Here is an 18,707-nt window from a genome sequence, read left to right as displayed (position 1 = left end):
TTATTGAGATTATTGTTAAGTAACTTGTAGGTAATTAATTCACGACTTAGCAATGGAGGTTCTCTTTGTGTCAGCTTGAGTTACTAATATCTTTTGATGATGATAATGAAGAAAGGACTCATTATTTCAGCTGATACTCGAAGTCAAACAAATGCTTGTTCTATTTAGGACACTGGTCTTGAACATCCTATTGGCAGCTCTGAATGGCTTTTGTCAGCACACAAACAATTGACCCAGGATATGTCTACTCAGAGGGCAATTCAGACAGAGAAAGAGCAGCAGATAGAAACGGTCTGTGAAACAATTCAGAATCTGGTTGATAATATAAAGACTGTGCTCACTGGTCATAACCGACAGCTTGGAGATGTCAAACATCTCTTGAAAGCTATGGCTAAGGTAAGACTAATACCATGAACACACATTTACTGTCCCTCTTTTATAAAATTTACTAGTTTTATTTATAGGAAAAACAGTGACATTTTGTAAATAACAATTTATCTCATCGCATCTTCCAATTTATTTGTAACTGAGTTAACTTGTGTTTTCATCAACTATTTTTTTAAAACCGGTAGTAGTAGTTGGAATTTCATACACAGAGAAACTAAGGCTTAAATAGATTCCTTTATTGTGATATAACTTGTAATAAAACCAAGATATGAACGTAGTTTGAGAATTCAGATATCCAGCCTATCTTTTTCTTAGCTATACCAACAAACCCATACAGTTCGCCTCCAAAATGAATGAAATGTTGTCTCTTCCCTCCAGTGTTGTACGTAGTCTAGTTAGTAAGAAAACTAAGCCTCCAGAAAAGGCTATTACTTCATTATTACAAACAGTAAATAATTTAATTTTAGAATTTACATTTACTTTGAATTTTTATTTGATGGTGGAAACGAAGTTCCTATAAAAATGGAGTTAAACTATAATAAGCAGTTTAAACACTTATATTTGAAACACTTGCTACTTCTTAATCGCTAGGTGACTGTCTTGAGAGTAATTACTGATACTAAAACTATTTTTCTTAATCATTATCAATTCTAGGATGAAGAAGCTGCTCTGGCGGATGGTGAAGATGTTCCCTATGAGAACAGTGTTAGGCAGTTTTTGGGTGAATATAAATCATGGCAAGACAACATTCAAACAGTTCTGTTTACATTAGTCCAGGCTATGGGTCAGGTTCGAAGTCAGGAACATGTTGAAATGCTCCAGGAAATCACTCCCACCTTGAAAGAACTGAAAACACAAAGTCAGAGGTAAGAATGCCTTCTGGTCAAAATTTATAAAACATAAGTACAAAACTACTGGTATAGTAAGTTTATCTCTTGATTTAATTTTTCAGTTTTGTTCATATTTTTATAAGTAGTTATCAGGTAAAACATTTCATAAATAAGCCATTTTATTTTGTATTTCAGTATCTATAATAATTTAGTGAGTTTTGCATCACCCTTAGTCACCGATGCAACAAATGAATGTTCGAGTCCAACGTCATCTGCCACTTATCAGCCATCCTTTGCTGCAGGTAGGAGAAGAGTCCTGAGTCTTGATCTCTTAATAATGTTACACATAGATGCTAAGATGTTTAATTATACATAACTGTCTAATATTAAACACTTAAGGCCTGTCATTCTATAATCTAAAACTGAACAGATTTTAGCTTATCCTTAAAAATACTCATGTGAGCAGGCATGATGGCTTACACCTATAATCCCCCCAGCTACTGGAAGGCCAAGGTGGGATGATTGCCTAAGGCCAGGAGTTCAAGACCCTGTCTCTTTAAAAATAAATAAATAAACAGCTATTTAAAAAAAAAAAAAAAAAGGCTGGGCGAGGTGGCTCACACCTGTTATCCCAGCACTTTGGGAGGCTGAGGCAGGTGGATCACCTAAGATCAGGTGTTCAAGACCAGCCTGACCAACATGGTGAAACCTTGTCTCTACTAAAAATACAAAAAAATTTAGCTGAGTGTGGTGCCAGATGCTTGCAGTCCCAGCTACTCAGGAGGCTGAGGCAGGAGAATTGTTTGAACCTGGGAAGCAGAAGTTGCAGTGAGCCAAGAGCACGTCACTGCACTCCAGCCTGGGTGACAGAACAAGACTGTGTCTCAAAAAAATGAAACAACTTGTGAGAGAGTAAAAATGCTTTGCATTTGAGTAGTTTTCTTTAAAAAAATTGTGTGTGTGTGTGTGTGTTTTTGGGAGACGGGGTCTCAAAACTCACTGTGGCCCAGGCTGGAGTGCAGTGGCACAATTGTGGCTCACTGCAACCTCCACCCCCTAGTTTTAAGCGATTCTCCTGCCTCAGCTTCCTGAATAGCTTGGATTACAGGTGCCTGCTACTTGGCTAAAAAATTTTTTGATTTTAAAATATGTATCTGTTAGAGAAACTTAGGAAAATAATACAACTGAAAAATTTGTAGTTTCATTCCAAATAGAGGCAAAAACCACTCAGCATTTGTTGATTTACTTCACTGTGCATATGCACACATAACACGAACACATTGGGATGATTATGCACGTGCAATTTTTGTTGCCCTTTTCCAGTTAATAATTTTTCAGTCATTAAATAATCTTTTAAAAAATGACTTAATGGCCAATTTATTTTATTTTTTATTTTATTGTTTTTTGTTTGTTTTGTTTTGTTTTGTTTTGAGATGAGTCTCACTCTGTCGCCCAGGCTGGAGTGCAGTGGCGCAATCTCAGCTCACTGCAACATCCGCCTTCTGGATTCAGGAGATTCTCCTGCCTCACCCTCCCAAGTAGCTAGAATTACAGGAACCTGCCACCATGCCCCGCTAATTTTTGTATTTTTATAGAGACAGGATTTTGCCATGTTGGCTAGGCTGGTCTCAAACCTCTGACCTTAACTGATCCGCCCACTTCGGCCTCCCAAAGTGCTGGGATTACAGGTGTGAGCCACCATGCCCAGCTGATATTTATGGTTTTTGATGCCACAAGTCTAGTAAACGTAATTGTACAAATTCATACCTGAATGTCTGACTGTTTTTAGGCTATATTTTAGGAAGACAATTGCTGTGTCAAAGGATAAAGATTTATAGTTGATTATTTAATTTGGGGTATTAAAATGCACTACCACCTATCCCGTGCTTGCTCCACTCTGCCCCCTCCATGTTTTGTTTACATGTAAATTGAGCCACCAACTCTTTCTCTGTAGCAGTCCGGAGTAACACTGGCCAGAAGACTCAGCCTGATGTCATGTCCCAGAATGCTAGAAAGCTGATTCAGAAAAATCTTGCCACATCAGCTGATACTCCACCAAGCACCATTCCAGGAACTGGCAAGAGTGTTGCTTGTAGTCCTAAAAAGGCAGTCAGAGACCCTAAAACTGGGAAAGGTAATTAGTTAGAATAAAGATGCCTTAAATTTTTATATAAAATGACGGTTTGACTTACGTATGTTTTTGTTGCTTCATAGCGGTGCAAGAGAGAAACTCCTATGCAGTGAGTGTGTGGAAGAGAGTGAAAGCCAAGTTAGAGGGCCGAGATGTTGATCCGAATAGGAGGATGTCAGTTGCTGAACAGGTGACTGTGTTTTAAACTTGGGCTACACATTTTAATGCTGCTGGAAAAGTAGAGGTGTATAAAGATGCCTCTCATCAGTTTCCTTAGTGGTTCATCAAGGAACTTAAATGTGTTTTCAGGATTCAGAAGATTTTGAGTAACACAGCTCTGGCGTTGTCCAGTAGTCACCATTTTGCTCTGACCCTTCCTTGTGAGCACTTTCCTTTCCCCTAGCCCTTTTTTAACCCAAATATAAGTCTGATCCTCCTCCACCGGACTACAATTAGTTTCCATTTAAAGAAAACTGTTGAAGGTTTCAAATGAAATGCCAAGGAAGCTTTGGGTTGCAGGTGTAGTATGAGTGGAGCATCCCTAATCAGATGCTCCTAATCTGAAACATTTTGAGTGTTGACATGATGCCATAAGTGGAAAATTCCATGCCTGACCTTGTGATGGATCCCAGTAGTGAAAATCTAGTCAGAACCTGTTTCATGCACAAAATTACTGAAAATGTATAAAATTACCTTCAGGCTATGTGAATAATAAGGCATAAATGGATTCCGTGTATAGACTTGCATCCCACCCCCAAGTTCCTTATTGTATACATGCATATATTCCAAAATCTCAAAAGAATCCAAAATCTAAAACTACAGATCCCAAGCATTTTGGATAAGGGATACTCAACCTGTATTTGTAAAGCATCCTTGGGTATTGGGACATTTGTCTGAAGTCATTACTCTGAAATGTTTTCATCAGTGTTACTAATATTGAATATATAAATTTGAGAATAAAGCTACAGAAAACTTGTAGGAAGGCCCATAAACGTTTTACCTAGACTCACCAGTTAACAATTTCCCATGTTTCATTGTTCTGTGTGTGTGCACACACAGTTTTTCTGAACAATTTGAGGGTTCTTTGCAGACTATCTTAACACTTCATGCCTAAACTTCACTATGTGTCTCTTGAACAAAATACTATAATACTGTAACTACTATGTAATTGTCAACTCAGGAAACTTAACATTGATGTAATACTATTATCTAACATTCAATCCACATTCAGATTTCTCCAATTATCTCAAAATATTCTTTATTGCTTATTCCTCCTCTCTGAACCCCCTATTTCCCCCACCTTCAAGATCTAGTCAAGGATCATCATGCATTTTGCATATAGCTAGATGGTCCTCCCCTTATGATGGAGTGACATCCCAATAAATCCATCATAAGTCTCAAATGCATTTAATACCCCAATAAACCCATGGTGAAGTAAAAAAAAAAAAAAGGTCATTTGGACCCACTGTGAGTCAGGGACTGTCTATCCTTGTCCTACTTCTTGATCTGCTTTAATATCTAGAACAGTTCCTGAGCCTTTCCCTCTTCCCTTCCCTTCATATTTTTGGTTTGTCTAGATTAGTTGGTTTACAGAATGTGCCTCTGTTTATATTTGTCTGATATTTTCCTCATAATTCAATTCATTCAAGATTTTTTTGGAAGGAATACAACATCAGTGATGTTTCTTTCTCAATATTTTACATCAAGAGACATATGTCAGTTTGTGCCATCTTTGATGGTGATAAGTTATATCATATGGTCAAGAGAGGTATCCTCTTGATGTCTTCATTATAAACGTACATTTTTTCCTGTGGGATAAAAATTAAGAGACTGAGTATCTTGTTTGATGGTTTGGCATCCGTAATTCAATTTTAACATCAGTAAGGAATTTTTTTTCTTTTAAACACTGTTATGTTCTTGTATAGGACCTAGACTTAAACTCTTCTTGGGCAAGGAATTTTTTTTTTTTTTGAGACAGAGTCTCGCTCTGTCGCCCAGGCTAGAGTGCAGTGGCGCGATCTTGGCTCACTGCAAGCTCCGCCTCCCGGGTTCACGCCATTCTCCTACCTCAGCCTCCCAAGTAGCTGGGGACTACAGGCGCCCGCCACCACGCCCGGCTCATTTTTTGTATTTTTAATAGAGACAGGGTTTCACCGTGTTTACCAGGAGGGTCTTGATCTCCTGACCTCGTGATCCGCCCTCCTCGGCCTCCCAAAGTGCTGGGATTACAGGCATGAGCCACCGCGCCCGGCCCTTTTTCTTTCTTTTTTTTTTTAAGAAACCGTTTTGTCAAGTTTGTCAAAATTGTGAGAGATGTTCTGAGTTAGGGGTATTTTTATTTCATAAATGTTCTGGTAGGTTAATGGATTGTGTGCTTTTCATATATTTGTAACTGTCTTAGCTCTCTTTTTAAAGTGTACTTGGCTATTGTGCTTTTTATTCTGTTATTAAATTTTATATGAAAATTCAGGGGCTTACAGGAGCAGGGTAAGTATAGGGAGTCCTTTGCACGTAACTTTTGGTGTAATTTGTCTGCTGATTGTAATTCAGCAGACAGTTGAAAAGCTTTAAATGACTTTACATACTATCCTGCCTATTTTTACAGGTTGACTATGTCATTAAGGAAGCAACTAATCTAGATAACTTGGCTCAGCTGTATGAAGGTTGGACAGCCTGGGTGTGAATGGCAAGTCAGTAGATGAGTCTGGTTAAGCGAGGTCAGACATCCACCAGAATCAACTCAGCCTCAGGCATCCAAAGCCACACCACAGTCGGTGGTGATGCAACTGGGGGCTTACTCTGAGGAAACCTAGGAAATCTCGGTGCACTAGGAAGTGAATCCTGCAGGACAGCTGCACTCAGGGATACGCCCAACACCATGGCCTGCAACCCCAGGGTCAAGGGTGAAGGAAAGCAAGCTCACCGCCTGAACACGGAGATTGTCTTTCTGCCACAGAACAGCAGCAAACGTGTCAGGAGGTTAGCTGCAGAAAGAAATCGGGATGCCGCGGAGCACAGAGTGATTTGGAACTCCATTCCACCTGACCCTGTGTGTACAATCCAGGAAAAAAACAAACCCCGCTCAGAAACAGAGAAAACTGGGGTCGCGAAGAAATCACAGCCAAGGAAGATTTGATGCATTCAGATTCTTGTGTAACACTTGTTGCTTGGCAACAGTACTGGTTGGGTTGACCAGTAAGTACAAAAAGGCTAAAGGCTATGCGATATGAATTTCAGAAATGGACTGAAAATGGAGAGCTATGTAACAGATACACTACAGTGGAAGAACTTCTGAAATGAAGGGAAAAAACCACCCCATCGTTCCCTGCTCCTCCCCACCACTTACCCATTCCCCCTTTACCTAATCTAGTAGATTAGCCATCTTTCAAATTCACTTTTATTTCAATCCTTATATTTCATATACTTTCGTCTCGATGCTGTTAACAACTTCTGATAACATGGAAAATTCAAGGATTGTTTAAAGGTCTGATGATCACACACAAAATGTAATTCTGGTTGTTTAAGTCATTTCTGTGATTCTATCATGTACAGTTTCCAGAATTGTCACTGTGCATTCAAAAGTAATGAATCTAACAGACATTTGATTTAATACTCCCTTTTGCTTATAGTGTGCATTTTTTTTGGAGGTCATTCAAATTTTCCCTCTTCTGTGATAGCTGTAGTTTCTTTCATAGAAAGTAGCTAATCCAGTGTAATCTTTTACCTTTTTAAAAACCAGGATAGAGTATCTATTAGAGTTTTACATTGTTGATGATAGATTAACAATAAATTGATGTTCTGGTGGAGGTAGACTGAAATTTTTTTTAATTCATTTTTTTCATTTGATGCTTTTAATTTACACTTGGTAAATTAAAAGTTCTTTAGTTTACTTGGCATTTTAGGACATGTACATGAAACAGCGAAAATGAGATCCACCAACATCTTTTATTAAGTTCAGTTATTAGTCTGTGAAGTGCTTTACTTTTTGCACAATTTTAATAGCTTGCCATTCAGTAATACATTATAGTGAATTCATGATCAAGGTTTCCTTAAATTTAGCATTGCATTTCAGTACTGACTGTGTAAGCTAAATTGCTGATCCAAAATAAAAACCCAGACTAGAGTAGGGTTCTTAAAATCAAGTATCAACACAAAAGAGAACACAATTAAAATCTTAATTGTTGGCTGGGCACAGTGGCTCATGCCTGTAATCCCAGCACTTTGGGAGGACGAGGTGGGAGGATCACGAGGTTAGGAGATCGAAACCATCCTGGCTAACACGGTGAAACCCTGTCTCTACTAAAAATACAACAAAATTAGCCAGGCGTCGTGGTGGGCGCCTGTAGTCCCAGCTACTTGGGAGGCTGAGGCAGGAGAATGGCGTGAACCCAGGAGGCGGAGCTTGCAGTGAGCCAAGATTGTGCCACTGCACTCCAGTCCGGGCGACAGAACGAGACTCTGTGACAAAAATAAATAAATAAAAATAATCTTAATTGTCTGAGTACATTTTCCCTGCATTTTAGAGATTAGGACAGTGGTCACTTTTTAGTTGCCAGTCTTCACAGACAAACGAGAGGTATTAAGGAAAAAAATTCCACATAGCTCTGGGCCTTTTCTGTATTCTGATTGACACGTTAATCTATAATCTTTAAGTACCCATGAAAGAACGTGTTTCAGTATCAGTGATTTCATGATACTTTAGCAAGTATTGTAGGCAGGGTGGATTTTTTGAAATACCCATGTGTTCAATAGCAAGTTAAGGAACCTAGCGCATCAAATTCTGTTTTCTTCATTCATTTGGAACCTTATTTTCACAAAACAACCTAGCTGGAATAATAATGCCATATTGTATTTTGCATGCTGCTTTATTTTCTAGAGGCTCTGGGAGCAAATTACATTCATCACATTACCTCTGCTCTCTCAATTGATTAAAGTCTTTCAGCAACATTCTTTATTGTCATCATAAGGAAAAACTTTTATCGCAGTGATAAAATCAGTTCACATTAGTTTAGCACTATAGATAGCATTCAGAAATTGCTTTCTCTTTGGTAAAGAAGATAAACAGGTGAATTTTATTGCCTGTGTTTTCAGGCTTCAGAGGTACCTGGCACCTTACTCAAGCAAAAACAAAAAACAGCTTTACTTCAAAAGCATGTGCCTCTGGTAAATTATCCATCACTTTTGTTTTAAAGTGGTCCCTCCAAGAATAATGTGGCATACACAGTGGGTTTGGTTGTAAGGCAGATGTAATAGATGACTTCAAAAGCCTGCTCCTTACTGCACTCTGAACAAGACCCTGGTCTGTATCGTTTGGCTTCCTCTGTTAAGTCATTCTACAAGGTGACTTGCCATTTGAACTTTTTAAGAGACCTCAGCACTTAGACTGAGAAAAGTTAGAGTGCTGTAGTTATGAAGTCATACATTTTTGATAACACAAAATACCTGTGGAAAACCAGGGATCCTCTCCTATTTTCTCTCTCTCCTGCCTCCCCTTTCCCTCCATTCCTCTGTCCCCTCCCCCTCTCCCCTACTGTCTTTAAGAATCAGGGGGTACAGAATAACCTACAAACAACCTCTTCAAAGTACCCTTGGAAATTGAAGTTCAATCTTAAGTTTTTTGTTGTCTTTAATTTACTAGAATTGCCTAATTTTTAGTTGATTTCTCTACAGAGCTGTGGAGGCTTAGCTTGTGTAGTTATTTCTCTTTTACTGTTGCTTTGGTGTGTCTTGAAGTTTGATTATTTTTGGTCATTGAGTTCTTAGTGTAGTTTGCTAGATGATTATTAAGATTCTTTTGTGTCTGACACTTGTGGTGAGTTGCTTTCGAAATCTGTTGAGATTTCCATGTGAGAACTGATAATCAGGCTCTTGATCTGCTTCCCTAAATTACTTTTTTAGAGCCCAAACCCCAGGTTTAGGGTGAGGGTTTGTAATACAGAGAAAAACTTCCATCACTTCTGCCCTTAACCCTTGCCTCTAAGCTTAGTAAGTACTTTTCTTAATATTGTCCAATGTTTGGTGTTATCTGCATTGTTTTTTGTTTTTTAAATTGTGGTTGTTCTGACGTGTGAAATTTAAGGAAAGAGCCATTTTAAAAAATGCCGAGCAGGGCAATGCAAGTACAGCCAAATATTAGACTTGATGTGCAATCTTAGGTCCTTTTTAATCTGGGGTATTATAGGCAGTACTTTAAATTGAAAAGTCTTCCTGGCCTATTTTCCTCCACATTTTTGTAATTAACTCTGGGGGCTTACTTGTTTTGGCAGTACTAATATCAAAGGAGCTGGTTCTTCTTTTCTCCCAATTGTTTTCATATGAAAGCACCTACAATTAGCCTGTTAGTCCTATTCAGATACATCAAATATCAGTGAATGCTTTACTATTAGCACATTTAAGCATCTTTGTTTTACATAAAAGTAGAGTATGAAAACCAGTGTTCTATTTTATATTTTGTTGAGCTTGTAAAATGCCAGCAATTTAAAACTAGGACTTTCCTCCCCATAAGCCAAGGAGGTAGAATTACTAATGCAAGGGTTAAAGAAGGTAGATTTTGTTTTCAATATTTGGGTAGTATTAGATTCCTCCACAGGGAAGAACTAGCAAGTGTCCCAAATTTTTCCAAACGTTGGGGAGGGGAAAATTCACTGTATAATGAAACCCTAAGGGTTTGTTGCACTTCCTACTTTTTAGGCCTGGATAACAGTATCACCATCCTTATTTACAGAAAAGAAGGGCAAAACTAACTCTTAATGAGAAAAGCTTTATAAGTTCAAGGGTTGTAAAACATGAACTACTTAGGGTACTCTGCTTTCCACGGGAACTTGGCTAGACTTAGAAAAAGATGTTTGTTGCGCTAATGTAAAAGTGTCATACAATTTAGTAGATTTTTGAAGATGGTAAATTAGAAGAATTCTATGTTCTGAATTGCAGACTTTTAGAATGTTTTTCTTTGAAAACAGGCTAATATCTTTTCTTTTCTTGACAAAGTTTCAGCTCCTCTTTATTGTGTCATTTTTCTGGTTTAAATTTCCCTTACCTTTCCACCTGTAATGTCAGTGGCAACAACATCATACTTCACTTACTTGTTAATTTACTTTTTACCCTTATTCTAAGAGCAAGTTGAGTTGAACTGAATCTTCCTTGTCCTAGTAACAATGTATAAAATAGTGGCTTCTCTGTACAAAAGGTTGTAATGCCTCCTGATGGATATAATTTTGTGATTGTATTTTAAAGTTGAATAAATCACACCAGCTTCCTGAAAATGTTCATAATGCATCTTTTGGAAAACAAAAATACATGCCTAATTTGTGCATATTTGCATTAACATGGCAAAGATTGTATGAAATACCTGTTTTTCAGAAAATAAAGGTTCAGTCTCAAAAGATACAGCATTTAAGTTCTGAATTTATTGGTCAAAATAGATTTTGGAAAACTTGGAAACTTTTGGAACCTGGGTAGCTTGAAAAAACAAAACGACAGGGTCTGCCTATGTTGCCCAGGCTGATCTTGAACTCCTGGGCTCAAGATACCCTCCCACTTCAGCCTCCCAAAGTGCTGGGATTACAAGCCTGAACCACTGAGCCGCGACAAACCTAGCCTTTTTTTTTTTTCTGAATAGCACTAATACCTCAAAAAAGATGCCTAAATTCTCAAAAAAGTAGTTATTTTACTCTCAAACTTGTTTTATTTTGAACAACAGTAGACATTTTACTTCAATGATACCAATGTAAATTCTTTGTATTAGGGCCCAATTTATAAAGCTTAATTTTGGCAGTATTTAAAAACAAAATTCCCATAGATCATTATTGACAGATAGGTGCATTCCTTGGAGTGTGACACCTCTGAAAAAAAATAGAAAATGTCCAGCTTGGCTTTATATCTTGGAGATTGCATTTGTTGCTGCTAGATGATGTTAGGATTTGTGTTAACTGCTTAGTCATCTGGCGCATTTCAAAAGATCACATCCTGTCTCTGTAGGACAAAAAGCTCTAAAAAAAAACTACGTTAAGGGTGGGTGTTTTTTAATAAATAATTCGACCAATCGGAAATTTAGTGAGAGACCATAGAACAGGGCTGTGCATTTAGAAATAGGTATGGGAATACATTGTTAAGTAACAAAAATACTAAGTGGAGAAACTACTGCTTGAGTTGCTTCTGTTTTTTTCACCTACCTTCATTTCACAAGCTGGTGTTAACAAGTCTTAAGTTGTGCATGGAAAACTTGGGTGAAAACGAGAAGCATTCTGCAGCAAAAGCTGATTTCCCAAAAGTAGAAATGTCACTTTAATCCCTAATAACCCCATAGCCTCTCCTTTGGAAGTGGCTATTACTGTGGGTCTAGCAAGATCACACACCCAGTGCTCAACGTGTTCACTATGTGGCTGCTGATTGCTTCGATCTTTTTGTCTTTTTTTTTTTTTAAGACAGGTTTTTTGCTCTGTCGCCCAAGCTTGAGTGCAGTAGGTGCAATCATAGCTCACTGCAGCTGAATCTCCTGGGCTCAAGGGATCTCCCGCGCCTCCCCTTTTGTCTTTTGTTTTTGTTTTTTAAGTACATGGAGAAGAACCTGCTCTTCAGACTCCATAGCTTTAAAAACTCTCCAAATAGCGTCTCTGTCATCTGGCTGTATCTTGCCTATACAACTTCTTTACCCCAACATTCCAAAGTGGCACTTTATTGAACAGTCGGCTTTCCTTGCAAAGACTTTTTCAAGTGCTTCTCCCTGATCCAGATACTTCACTCCCCCTTCACCTCGAAAGACCTACCGCAAATTGACACCCTTCCGTGAAACTCACAATGCTCCTGCCCTTGCCCCCCTCTCTTCGGGGCAGTACGTGGTCTGCAGCTAAACACTCTCACATTTACGACTTCCTTGAATATTTAAGAACCTGGTGGTTACTTAAGGAACATTAAAAAATAAATTTAAATTCAATGGCCGAATACAGATGACGTTAAGAGATTGGAAGTTAAAACCTGTATAAAAGGATAAAAGGTTGGAAGTTAAAACTATAGTTAATTCACCTAAAACAAACATCTGATTAGGACATTTGGCATGATTCTGTTTGTATCAAAAGATGAAAAATCGGCCGGGAGCGGTGGCTGTTGCACTACAGCCTGGGCAACAGAGCGAGGCTCTGTCTCAGAACAAACAAAAAAAATCAAAGCACTTTGTTACTGCATTTGAAATCCTGGATAGAAAAGATGTAGAAGTGCCTCAACACAGTTCCTAAACTGCCTAGGAATTCCGTTGCTTGTGAGAGGGTTTACATCTTTCCTTACCGTGACCTCTAATGGAAGAAAGGTCGCGTCAAGAACTATCCTTTTGACCGGGCGCAGTAGCTCACGCCTGTAATCCCAGCAATTTGGGAGGCCAAGGCGGGCGGATCTCTTGAGGTCAGGAGGTCCAGACTAGCCTGGCCCAAATCGTGAAACCCTGTCTCCATTAAAAGACAAAAATTAGCCGGGCGTGGTGGCGGGCGCCTGTAATTCCAGCTACTCGGGAGGCTGACACGCGAGGATCACTTGAACCCGGGAGATGGAGGTTGCAGTGAGCAGAGATCGCGCTACTGCACTTCAGCCTGGGCAACGAAGCAAGATTCCTTCGTCTCAAAAAACAAAGAAACAAAAAAAGAATCCTTTCGGAGAGGGGGCTTGCAGTTTAAGTAAGTTAAACATCCACGTATAATAAAGCCACTTAGAAGGCGGTGCATTTTCACACGCTCTCAAACCAGGCCTGGGTTTTTCCTCCCAAGCTCAGGCCTTATTCCTACTGGGTAGGAGAGAAACACTGCAGCAAAATCCACACAAAGAGCTCTTTTCACTTGTCCTCAAAACCTCACGGGTCGCAAATCGGGGCTAAACGGCTCAGGCGCCTGCTTAGGGCACCGGGCCGGAGGTGGAACGGATCCCAGCCGCCTCGGGGCCAGGAAGAGATAAAGTGTCGCAGGCCCGGCATCTCCGCCCTCCGCCTCAGGCGGCGCAGCATCGCTCTCCCAGTAGCCCATTTTCCAGGGAGACTCCTCGGCTGCGAGAGCCGGACGAAGATGGGCCCAAAGCCACCGCAGCGGCCAGAGCGGGGAACCACTGAGGAACCGCGCCCCCTGCAGCGGCCGTTGAATCGCTTCCGACAGCCCTGGGCGGGGCGTCGCGCAATCCCTGGGCGCTGACTGGGCACTCCGTGTCCCCTCCCCCTCGGCCCGGCGCGGCCTCTGTCTCCTTTGACCTCGATTTCAAGCCATGCGCTGAGCTTCGGTTGGTCTGGTTTCCTTGAGGCGTGAGCTCGGTCTGTCCAATGAGGAGCGAGGGTCGCGGGGGCTGTCGGGAAGGGCGGCCGACAGATATAAACAGCCTGCGGGGCGTTCCCTCGCGCTGTGGTGGTCGTGCGGGTTTCGGTTGGAGGTCTCGCTGGAAGGTACCCTGCGGTCACAGAGACGGCATCCCGGAGACGATGGCGGAGGGAGATAATCGCAGCACCAACCTGCTGGTGAGTCCTGGCCTCCTGTCCCCCGGGAGCCGAGCGAGGCCTCCAGACGTCCGTGGGCTCAAACACCGCGGCCTGGTCTCTGTCACCCGCCGCGGGCCCGGCCCTTCTCTCCCGGGGCAGGCGACGATGCCTGGCCCTCGGGCTTCTTGGGTAACTCCTGGGTGTCGACCCCTTATCTTTCCTGGGGACGGTGCGCGATGGGGCGAGGAGGGCGCGTGATTCCTCACCGCGGGTAGAAGGAGGAAGTGGGAGGCAGAGGGGCTGCGACACTAGCCTGGGGTGCGGGTGGGGGCAGAAGGCCTCCTGGGGCCTGTCCAGCGCTTTCGGGGCCCAGGCCCCAGCCGTATTCGGCTTTCCCCGTCTTTCATCTTAACCTGGATATGCCTGCCTTCTTTTCCCCCTAAAACTTGGGCAACAGTGGCGGGTCAAAGGGCTACTGCCGAGAATTTCTGTTAGAGCGGGTACAACTTACAACTACAGGGAGGCTGCGAGCTCACCGTGGGGAACCCGGAGTGGGGTCCAGCTGAACAGACAATGGGATGTCTTGGCGTTTGGAATTTGGAAGTCTGGCGGGGGTGGGGGTCACAGGACTACTGGAAACAGCTTTAGAGTAATAAGCAGGGATCCGAAGGAACTGCAGTGAGATGGTATCACAGGCGGACAAATTTTTATTTGTTGTGAATTTAAGTGCACCATGTAGGCAAAAAAACAAGAGAAATATCTTGTTACCCTTCCCTGGTGACTGCAGGTCGCATACTAGCAATGAAAAACCGAACCAAAGAATTTACCTAGGCGCTTTTGAACTTCCAAGAGCCCAGATGCTGGCCAGTGACGTGACTTCAGGGCAGTTTTGATTGTGCGTGATTTTATATTTGCTTTTAGAAATGCGTGCTTTGTTCCTGTAAACACACACTGCTTCTAGCGTAGTTAGTTCCCAGCATGGATCCTTTTAAGAGGATTAATTGCAGCACAAAGAAGTTGCTCAAGCCGTGTTGAAATGACAAATCCTGGGCTAGAGCTCCTGCTTCCCAACTCACTTTCCAGCAGAGCAATGTAATCTAAGGAAAGCAAAGCCTTTGGTCGTGGATTTCTTGGATGCAAATCGGTTAACCTGTGTGTGTTTCCCCCTTGGTAAAATGGGGACAGTAATAACACCTTTTTTAAGAGTTGTTGGGAAGATTAATTGAAGTATAAATATAAATGCTCAGCAGAGTGCCCACACATAGTAGTCTCTTCTTTCACTAGTATTAAGCATGGAATATAAAGTCAGAAATATTGAGATCACACGAGTACTCAGCGTGGCACATATAGCGAGCGTCTTTGTTAAGATTAAGTGCCTTGTTCTGTCATTTGCATGATTTCTAATGAATGACTTTTACAAAGAGACAAGGTCTCAGCCCAGGCTGGGCTCAAGCGACCCCCACACCCCCACCAAGTGCTGGGATTACAGGTGTGAGCCACTGCACCCAGACTGATAACATAGAGACACTTGGGTTTCTTATTCTAATTTTTTCTTCCTTTACCAAAACCAGCTTTAAGCGCTTTTGCTACATTAGCTCATCCTAGAGGTCCACTTTCGGCTGTTCAGAGTCACAGAAAAATTTGAAGTATAATCAGAATGACATCCTAAGTGGTAAGAAACACTGTATTGAGGAGATATATTGACCCTAAAATGCCACTTTAATTTGGTGAAAGTAGTTTTCCTTAATTGTGCAATGAATGTCAACATCTGAGTAATTCCATTACACAAAGAGCTATTTTAGAAATTGAATGCTGTTCAGGGAAAGTCTTTCCTAATGGATTTAGAAGGGTTTAAGTCAATAAGATGACAAAAACAACGGATCAATTCTAACCATCTGAAATAAAGTTATTTCATTTTATTAATAGTCTGGACACTGCCACATGATTCCCTGTATGACTTTGAGAAAGTAAACCATTTTGAGCTCACTTTAATTGCAAAATGAGTCTAATTATCCCTACCTTGTGGCTGTCTATAAGGATTAAGTTACATCATGTATATAAAGAGTAGCCCAGTGCTTGGACTAGAAAAGTGACCATTAAAAGGATATTTAGGCCGGGCCGGGTGACTCATACCTGTAATCCCAGCACTTTGGGAGCCCGAGGTAAGTGGATCATTTGAGGTCGAGAGTTCGAGACCAGCGTGGCCAACATGGTGAAATCCCGTCTCTACAAAAAATTAGCCAGGCGTGGTGGTGTGCGCCTGTAGTCCCAACTACTCAGGAGGCTGAGATAGGAGAATCGCTTGAATCCGGGAGGCGGAGGCTGCAGTGAGCCGAGATCTCCCCACTGCACTCCAGCCTGGGTGACAGAGTGAGACTCTGTCTCAAAAAACAACCAAAAAGAAAAACCCCATTGGGTTTTCATCTTTGAGATTGCAGTTTTCAGAAACCAACTTGTTTAAAGTTGGCAATTTGGTTAAGAGGTTATTTTTTGTATTTGGAGCTTTAAAATAATTGAAGTCTATGAACCACAAAAATGTTGAGAGTGGTAAAATGATCACTTTAAATGTCGGTGGTATTTAGGCTGCAGAGACTGCGAGTCTGGAAGAACAGCTGCAAGGATGGGGAGAAGTGATGCTGATGGCTGATAAAGTCCTCCGATGGGAAAGAGCCTGGTTTCCACCTGCCATCATGGGTGTGGTTTCTTTGGTGTTTCTGTAAGTGAGCTATTAGATTACTATGGGTTGTACTTCTTTTAATAAAGGCTTTTTAATATATAGCTTCCATTTGTGGGGGTGTCTTAAGTCTCTTCTGTAATATATAAACCATAAAGAACCCATAAAGAATGTGTTTCTCATAAGCACTTCTAGTTTCCAGAATTTGTAGTGCTTATGTAAACTTGGTAACCTAAAGCACTTGAGTAAATCAGTGACTCACAAACTTTTTGTCCTCCAGACCCTTAAACTCTTTTATTATTATTATTATTATTAGACTTCAAGTTCTGGGATACATGTGTAGAATGTGCAGGTTTGTTACATAGGTATATACAGACGAGCCATGGTGTTTTGCTGCACCCATCAACCCGTCATCAACATTAGGTGTTGCTCCTAATGCTATCCCTCCCCTACCCGCACTCCCCTAAACTTAAAAAATACTGAGAACTCCAAAGAGCTTTTGTCCATTGATATTTACTTAACCACTGCAGCTACCATATCAGCATGTCACAAAGCCTCTGGAAAGCCACTTGTGAGAAAATAGAGGAAAAATAGCAAATATCTCTGAGAAGCAGCGGGTTCAGTGAATAGTTAGACATGTTTAGTTAGGAATAATAATGACTATGTTTTTCTAACCTTTATTAATTTTTTTAACAGGATTATCTACTATCTAGATCCATCTGTTCTGTCTGGCGTTTCCTGTTTTGTTATGTTTTTGTGCTTGGCTGACTACCTTGTTCCCATTCTAGCGCCTAGAATTTTTGGCTCCAATAAATGGTAGGTAGCATAATGATTTGGCAGTCTCATTTCTGTGTAGTTATTGAACTTGGTGGCTGTGATTAGTATGCTGTAAATAAGCAGAGATAATTGTCTAACCATCAGACACCTAAGCATTACATATATTGCTTTTATGTGAAGAATGTCATAACTGATTTGAATATAAACTGTGCATATTCTGTACTCCATAGTTCTTTTATGGTACATATTTACATTTCCATTGATATTTAACATAGTATAATAACTTCACAAATTATTTTTGAATGAATACAGAAAAGGAAACTGGCAGATTTTCATTCACATTCATTTAGCAATTATTTATTAAATGTCTACTGTGGCAGGCACTGTTAAGTACTCTGAAATATTTTGACGTTTAAGATTGATCTTGTGTTAAGGCTGAGATACTGAGACACTGAGGCAGTGGAATGGCAGTTAACAAAGTGAATACCAAGTGTTTCCGAAGAGGTTCAAGCTGTATACACATGGGTTGCTGATTTTATTTATAGCAATTTTTTTTTTTTTTTTTTTGAGATGGAGTCTCGCTCTGTCGCCCAGGCTGGAGTACAGTGGCACAGTCTCGGCTCACTGCAAGCCCCACCTCTCGGGTTCACGCCATACTTCTGCCTCAGCCTCCTGAGTAGCTGGGACTACAGGCGCCCGCCACCACGCCCAGCTAATTTTTTTTTTTTTTTTTTTTGTATTTTTAGTAGCGACGAGGTTTCACCATGTTAGCCAGGATGGTGTCGATCTCCTGACCTTGTGATCCGCCTGCCTTGGCCTCCCAAAGTGCTGGGATTACAGGCGTGAGCCACCATGCCTGGCCTATTTATACCATTCTTTAAATGGTTGCTTATGAACTCCTCAGATATAGTTAAGTGGATAAGGATCATATTAAAAGTATTTTAACTTCCTCTAGCATGTTGAATTTTGATTCAAATAATCAGCCAAAATAGATGTTGGAATAGATTTTTTCTTCTCAGCTACTATTCTATCCTTGTCTGTTTATTTTATTTGGTTAGTATTCTACTTGTGCCTTTGGTTGTTTGTATCTCAGAGGATAGCAAATTGCAAAATAATTCTGTAAACATAAGAATTTGAAATGTGTATCTTATGGCTCTTTAAGAACAAATTCAGTGGCCGGGCGCGGTGGCTCAAGCCTGTAATCCCAGCACTTTGGGAGGCCGAGACGGGCGGATCACGAGGCCAGGAGATCGAGACCATCCTGGCTAACATGGTGAAACCCCGTCTCTACTAAAAATACAAAAAACTAGCCGGGCGAGGTGGCGGGCGCCTGTAGTCCCAGCTACTCGGGAGGCTGAGGCAGGAGAATGGCGTAAACCCGGGAGGCGGAGCTTGCAGTGAGCTGAGATCCGGCCACTGCACTCCAGCCTGGGCGACAGAGCGAGACTCCGTCTCAAAAATAAA

General features: G+C 41.0%; 2 protein-coding genes across 4 annotated transcripts in view; both read left to right on the top strand.

The window, feature by feature from the left end:
* SMG1 (SMG1 nonsense mediated mRNA decay associated PI3K related kinase) overlaps positions 1 to 10,734 on the top strand; it is a 64,064-nt gene extending 53,330 nt beyond the window's left edge. The window contains exons 44-49 of one of the 3 annotated variants that reach the window (XM_017889614.1): positions 169 to 396; positions 1,042 to 1,253; positions 1,413 to 1,519; positions 3,172 to 3,351; positions 3,432 to 3,538; positions 5,954 to 10,734. In XM_017889614.1, the coding sequence (XP_017745103.1) occupies positions 169 to 396; positions 1,042 to 1,253; positions 1,413 to 1,519; positions 3,172 to 3,351; positions 3,432 to 3,538; positions 5,954 to 6,031 (912 nt within the window). In that variant the 3' untranslated portion in view covers positions 6,032 to 10,734. The remainder of the gene's footprint in view (positions 1 to 168; positions 397 to 1,041; positions 1,254 to 1,412; positions 1,520 to 3,171; positions 3,352 to 3,431; positions 3,539 to 5,953) is intronic. The other 2 variants (XM_017889617.1, XM_017889618.1) reach the window with 2 other exon arrangements.
* Positions 10,735 to 13,589: 2,855 nt separating this feature from the next.
* Positions 13,590 to 18,707, top strand: part of ARL6IP1 (ARL6 interacting reticulophagy regulator 1) — a 10,591-nt gene continuing 5,473 nt past the window's right edge. Inside the window, exons 1-3 of the mRNA XM_017889611.1 lie at positions 13,590 to 13,831; positions 16,375 to 16,508; positions 17,163 to 17,282. Coding sequence (XP_017745100.1) covers positions 13,640 to 13,831; positions 16,375 to 16,508; positions 17,163 to 17,282 — 446 coding nt within the window. The 5' untranslated portion in view covers positions 13,590 to 13,639. The remainder of the gene's footprint in view (positions 13,832 to 16,374; positions 16,509 to 17,162; positions 17,283 to 18,707) is intronic.

Source organism: Rhinopithecus bieti, unplaced genomic scaffold, assembly GCF_001698545.2.
Source record: "Rhinopithecus bieti isolate Rb0 unplaced genomic scaffold, ASM169854v2 scaffold_19663, whole genome shotgun sequence".
NCBI classification, from domain to species: Eukaryota; Metazoa; Chordata; class Mammalia; order Primates; family Cercopithecidae; genus Rhinopithecus; species Rhinopithecus bieti.
The sequence above is the reverse complement of the archived record's forward strand: the minus strand, read 5'-3'. Positions and strand labels throughout refer to the sequence as shown.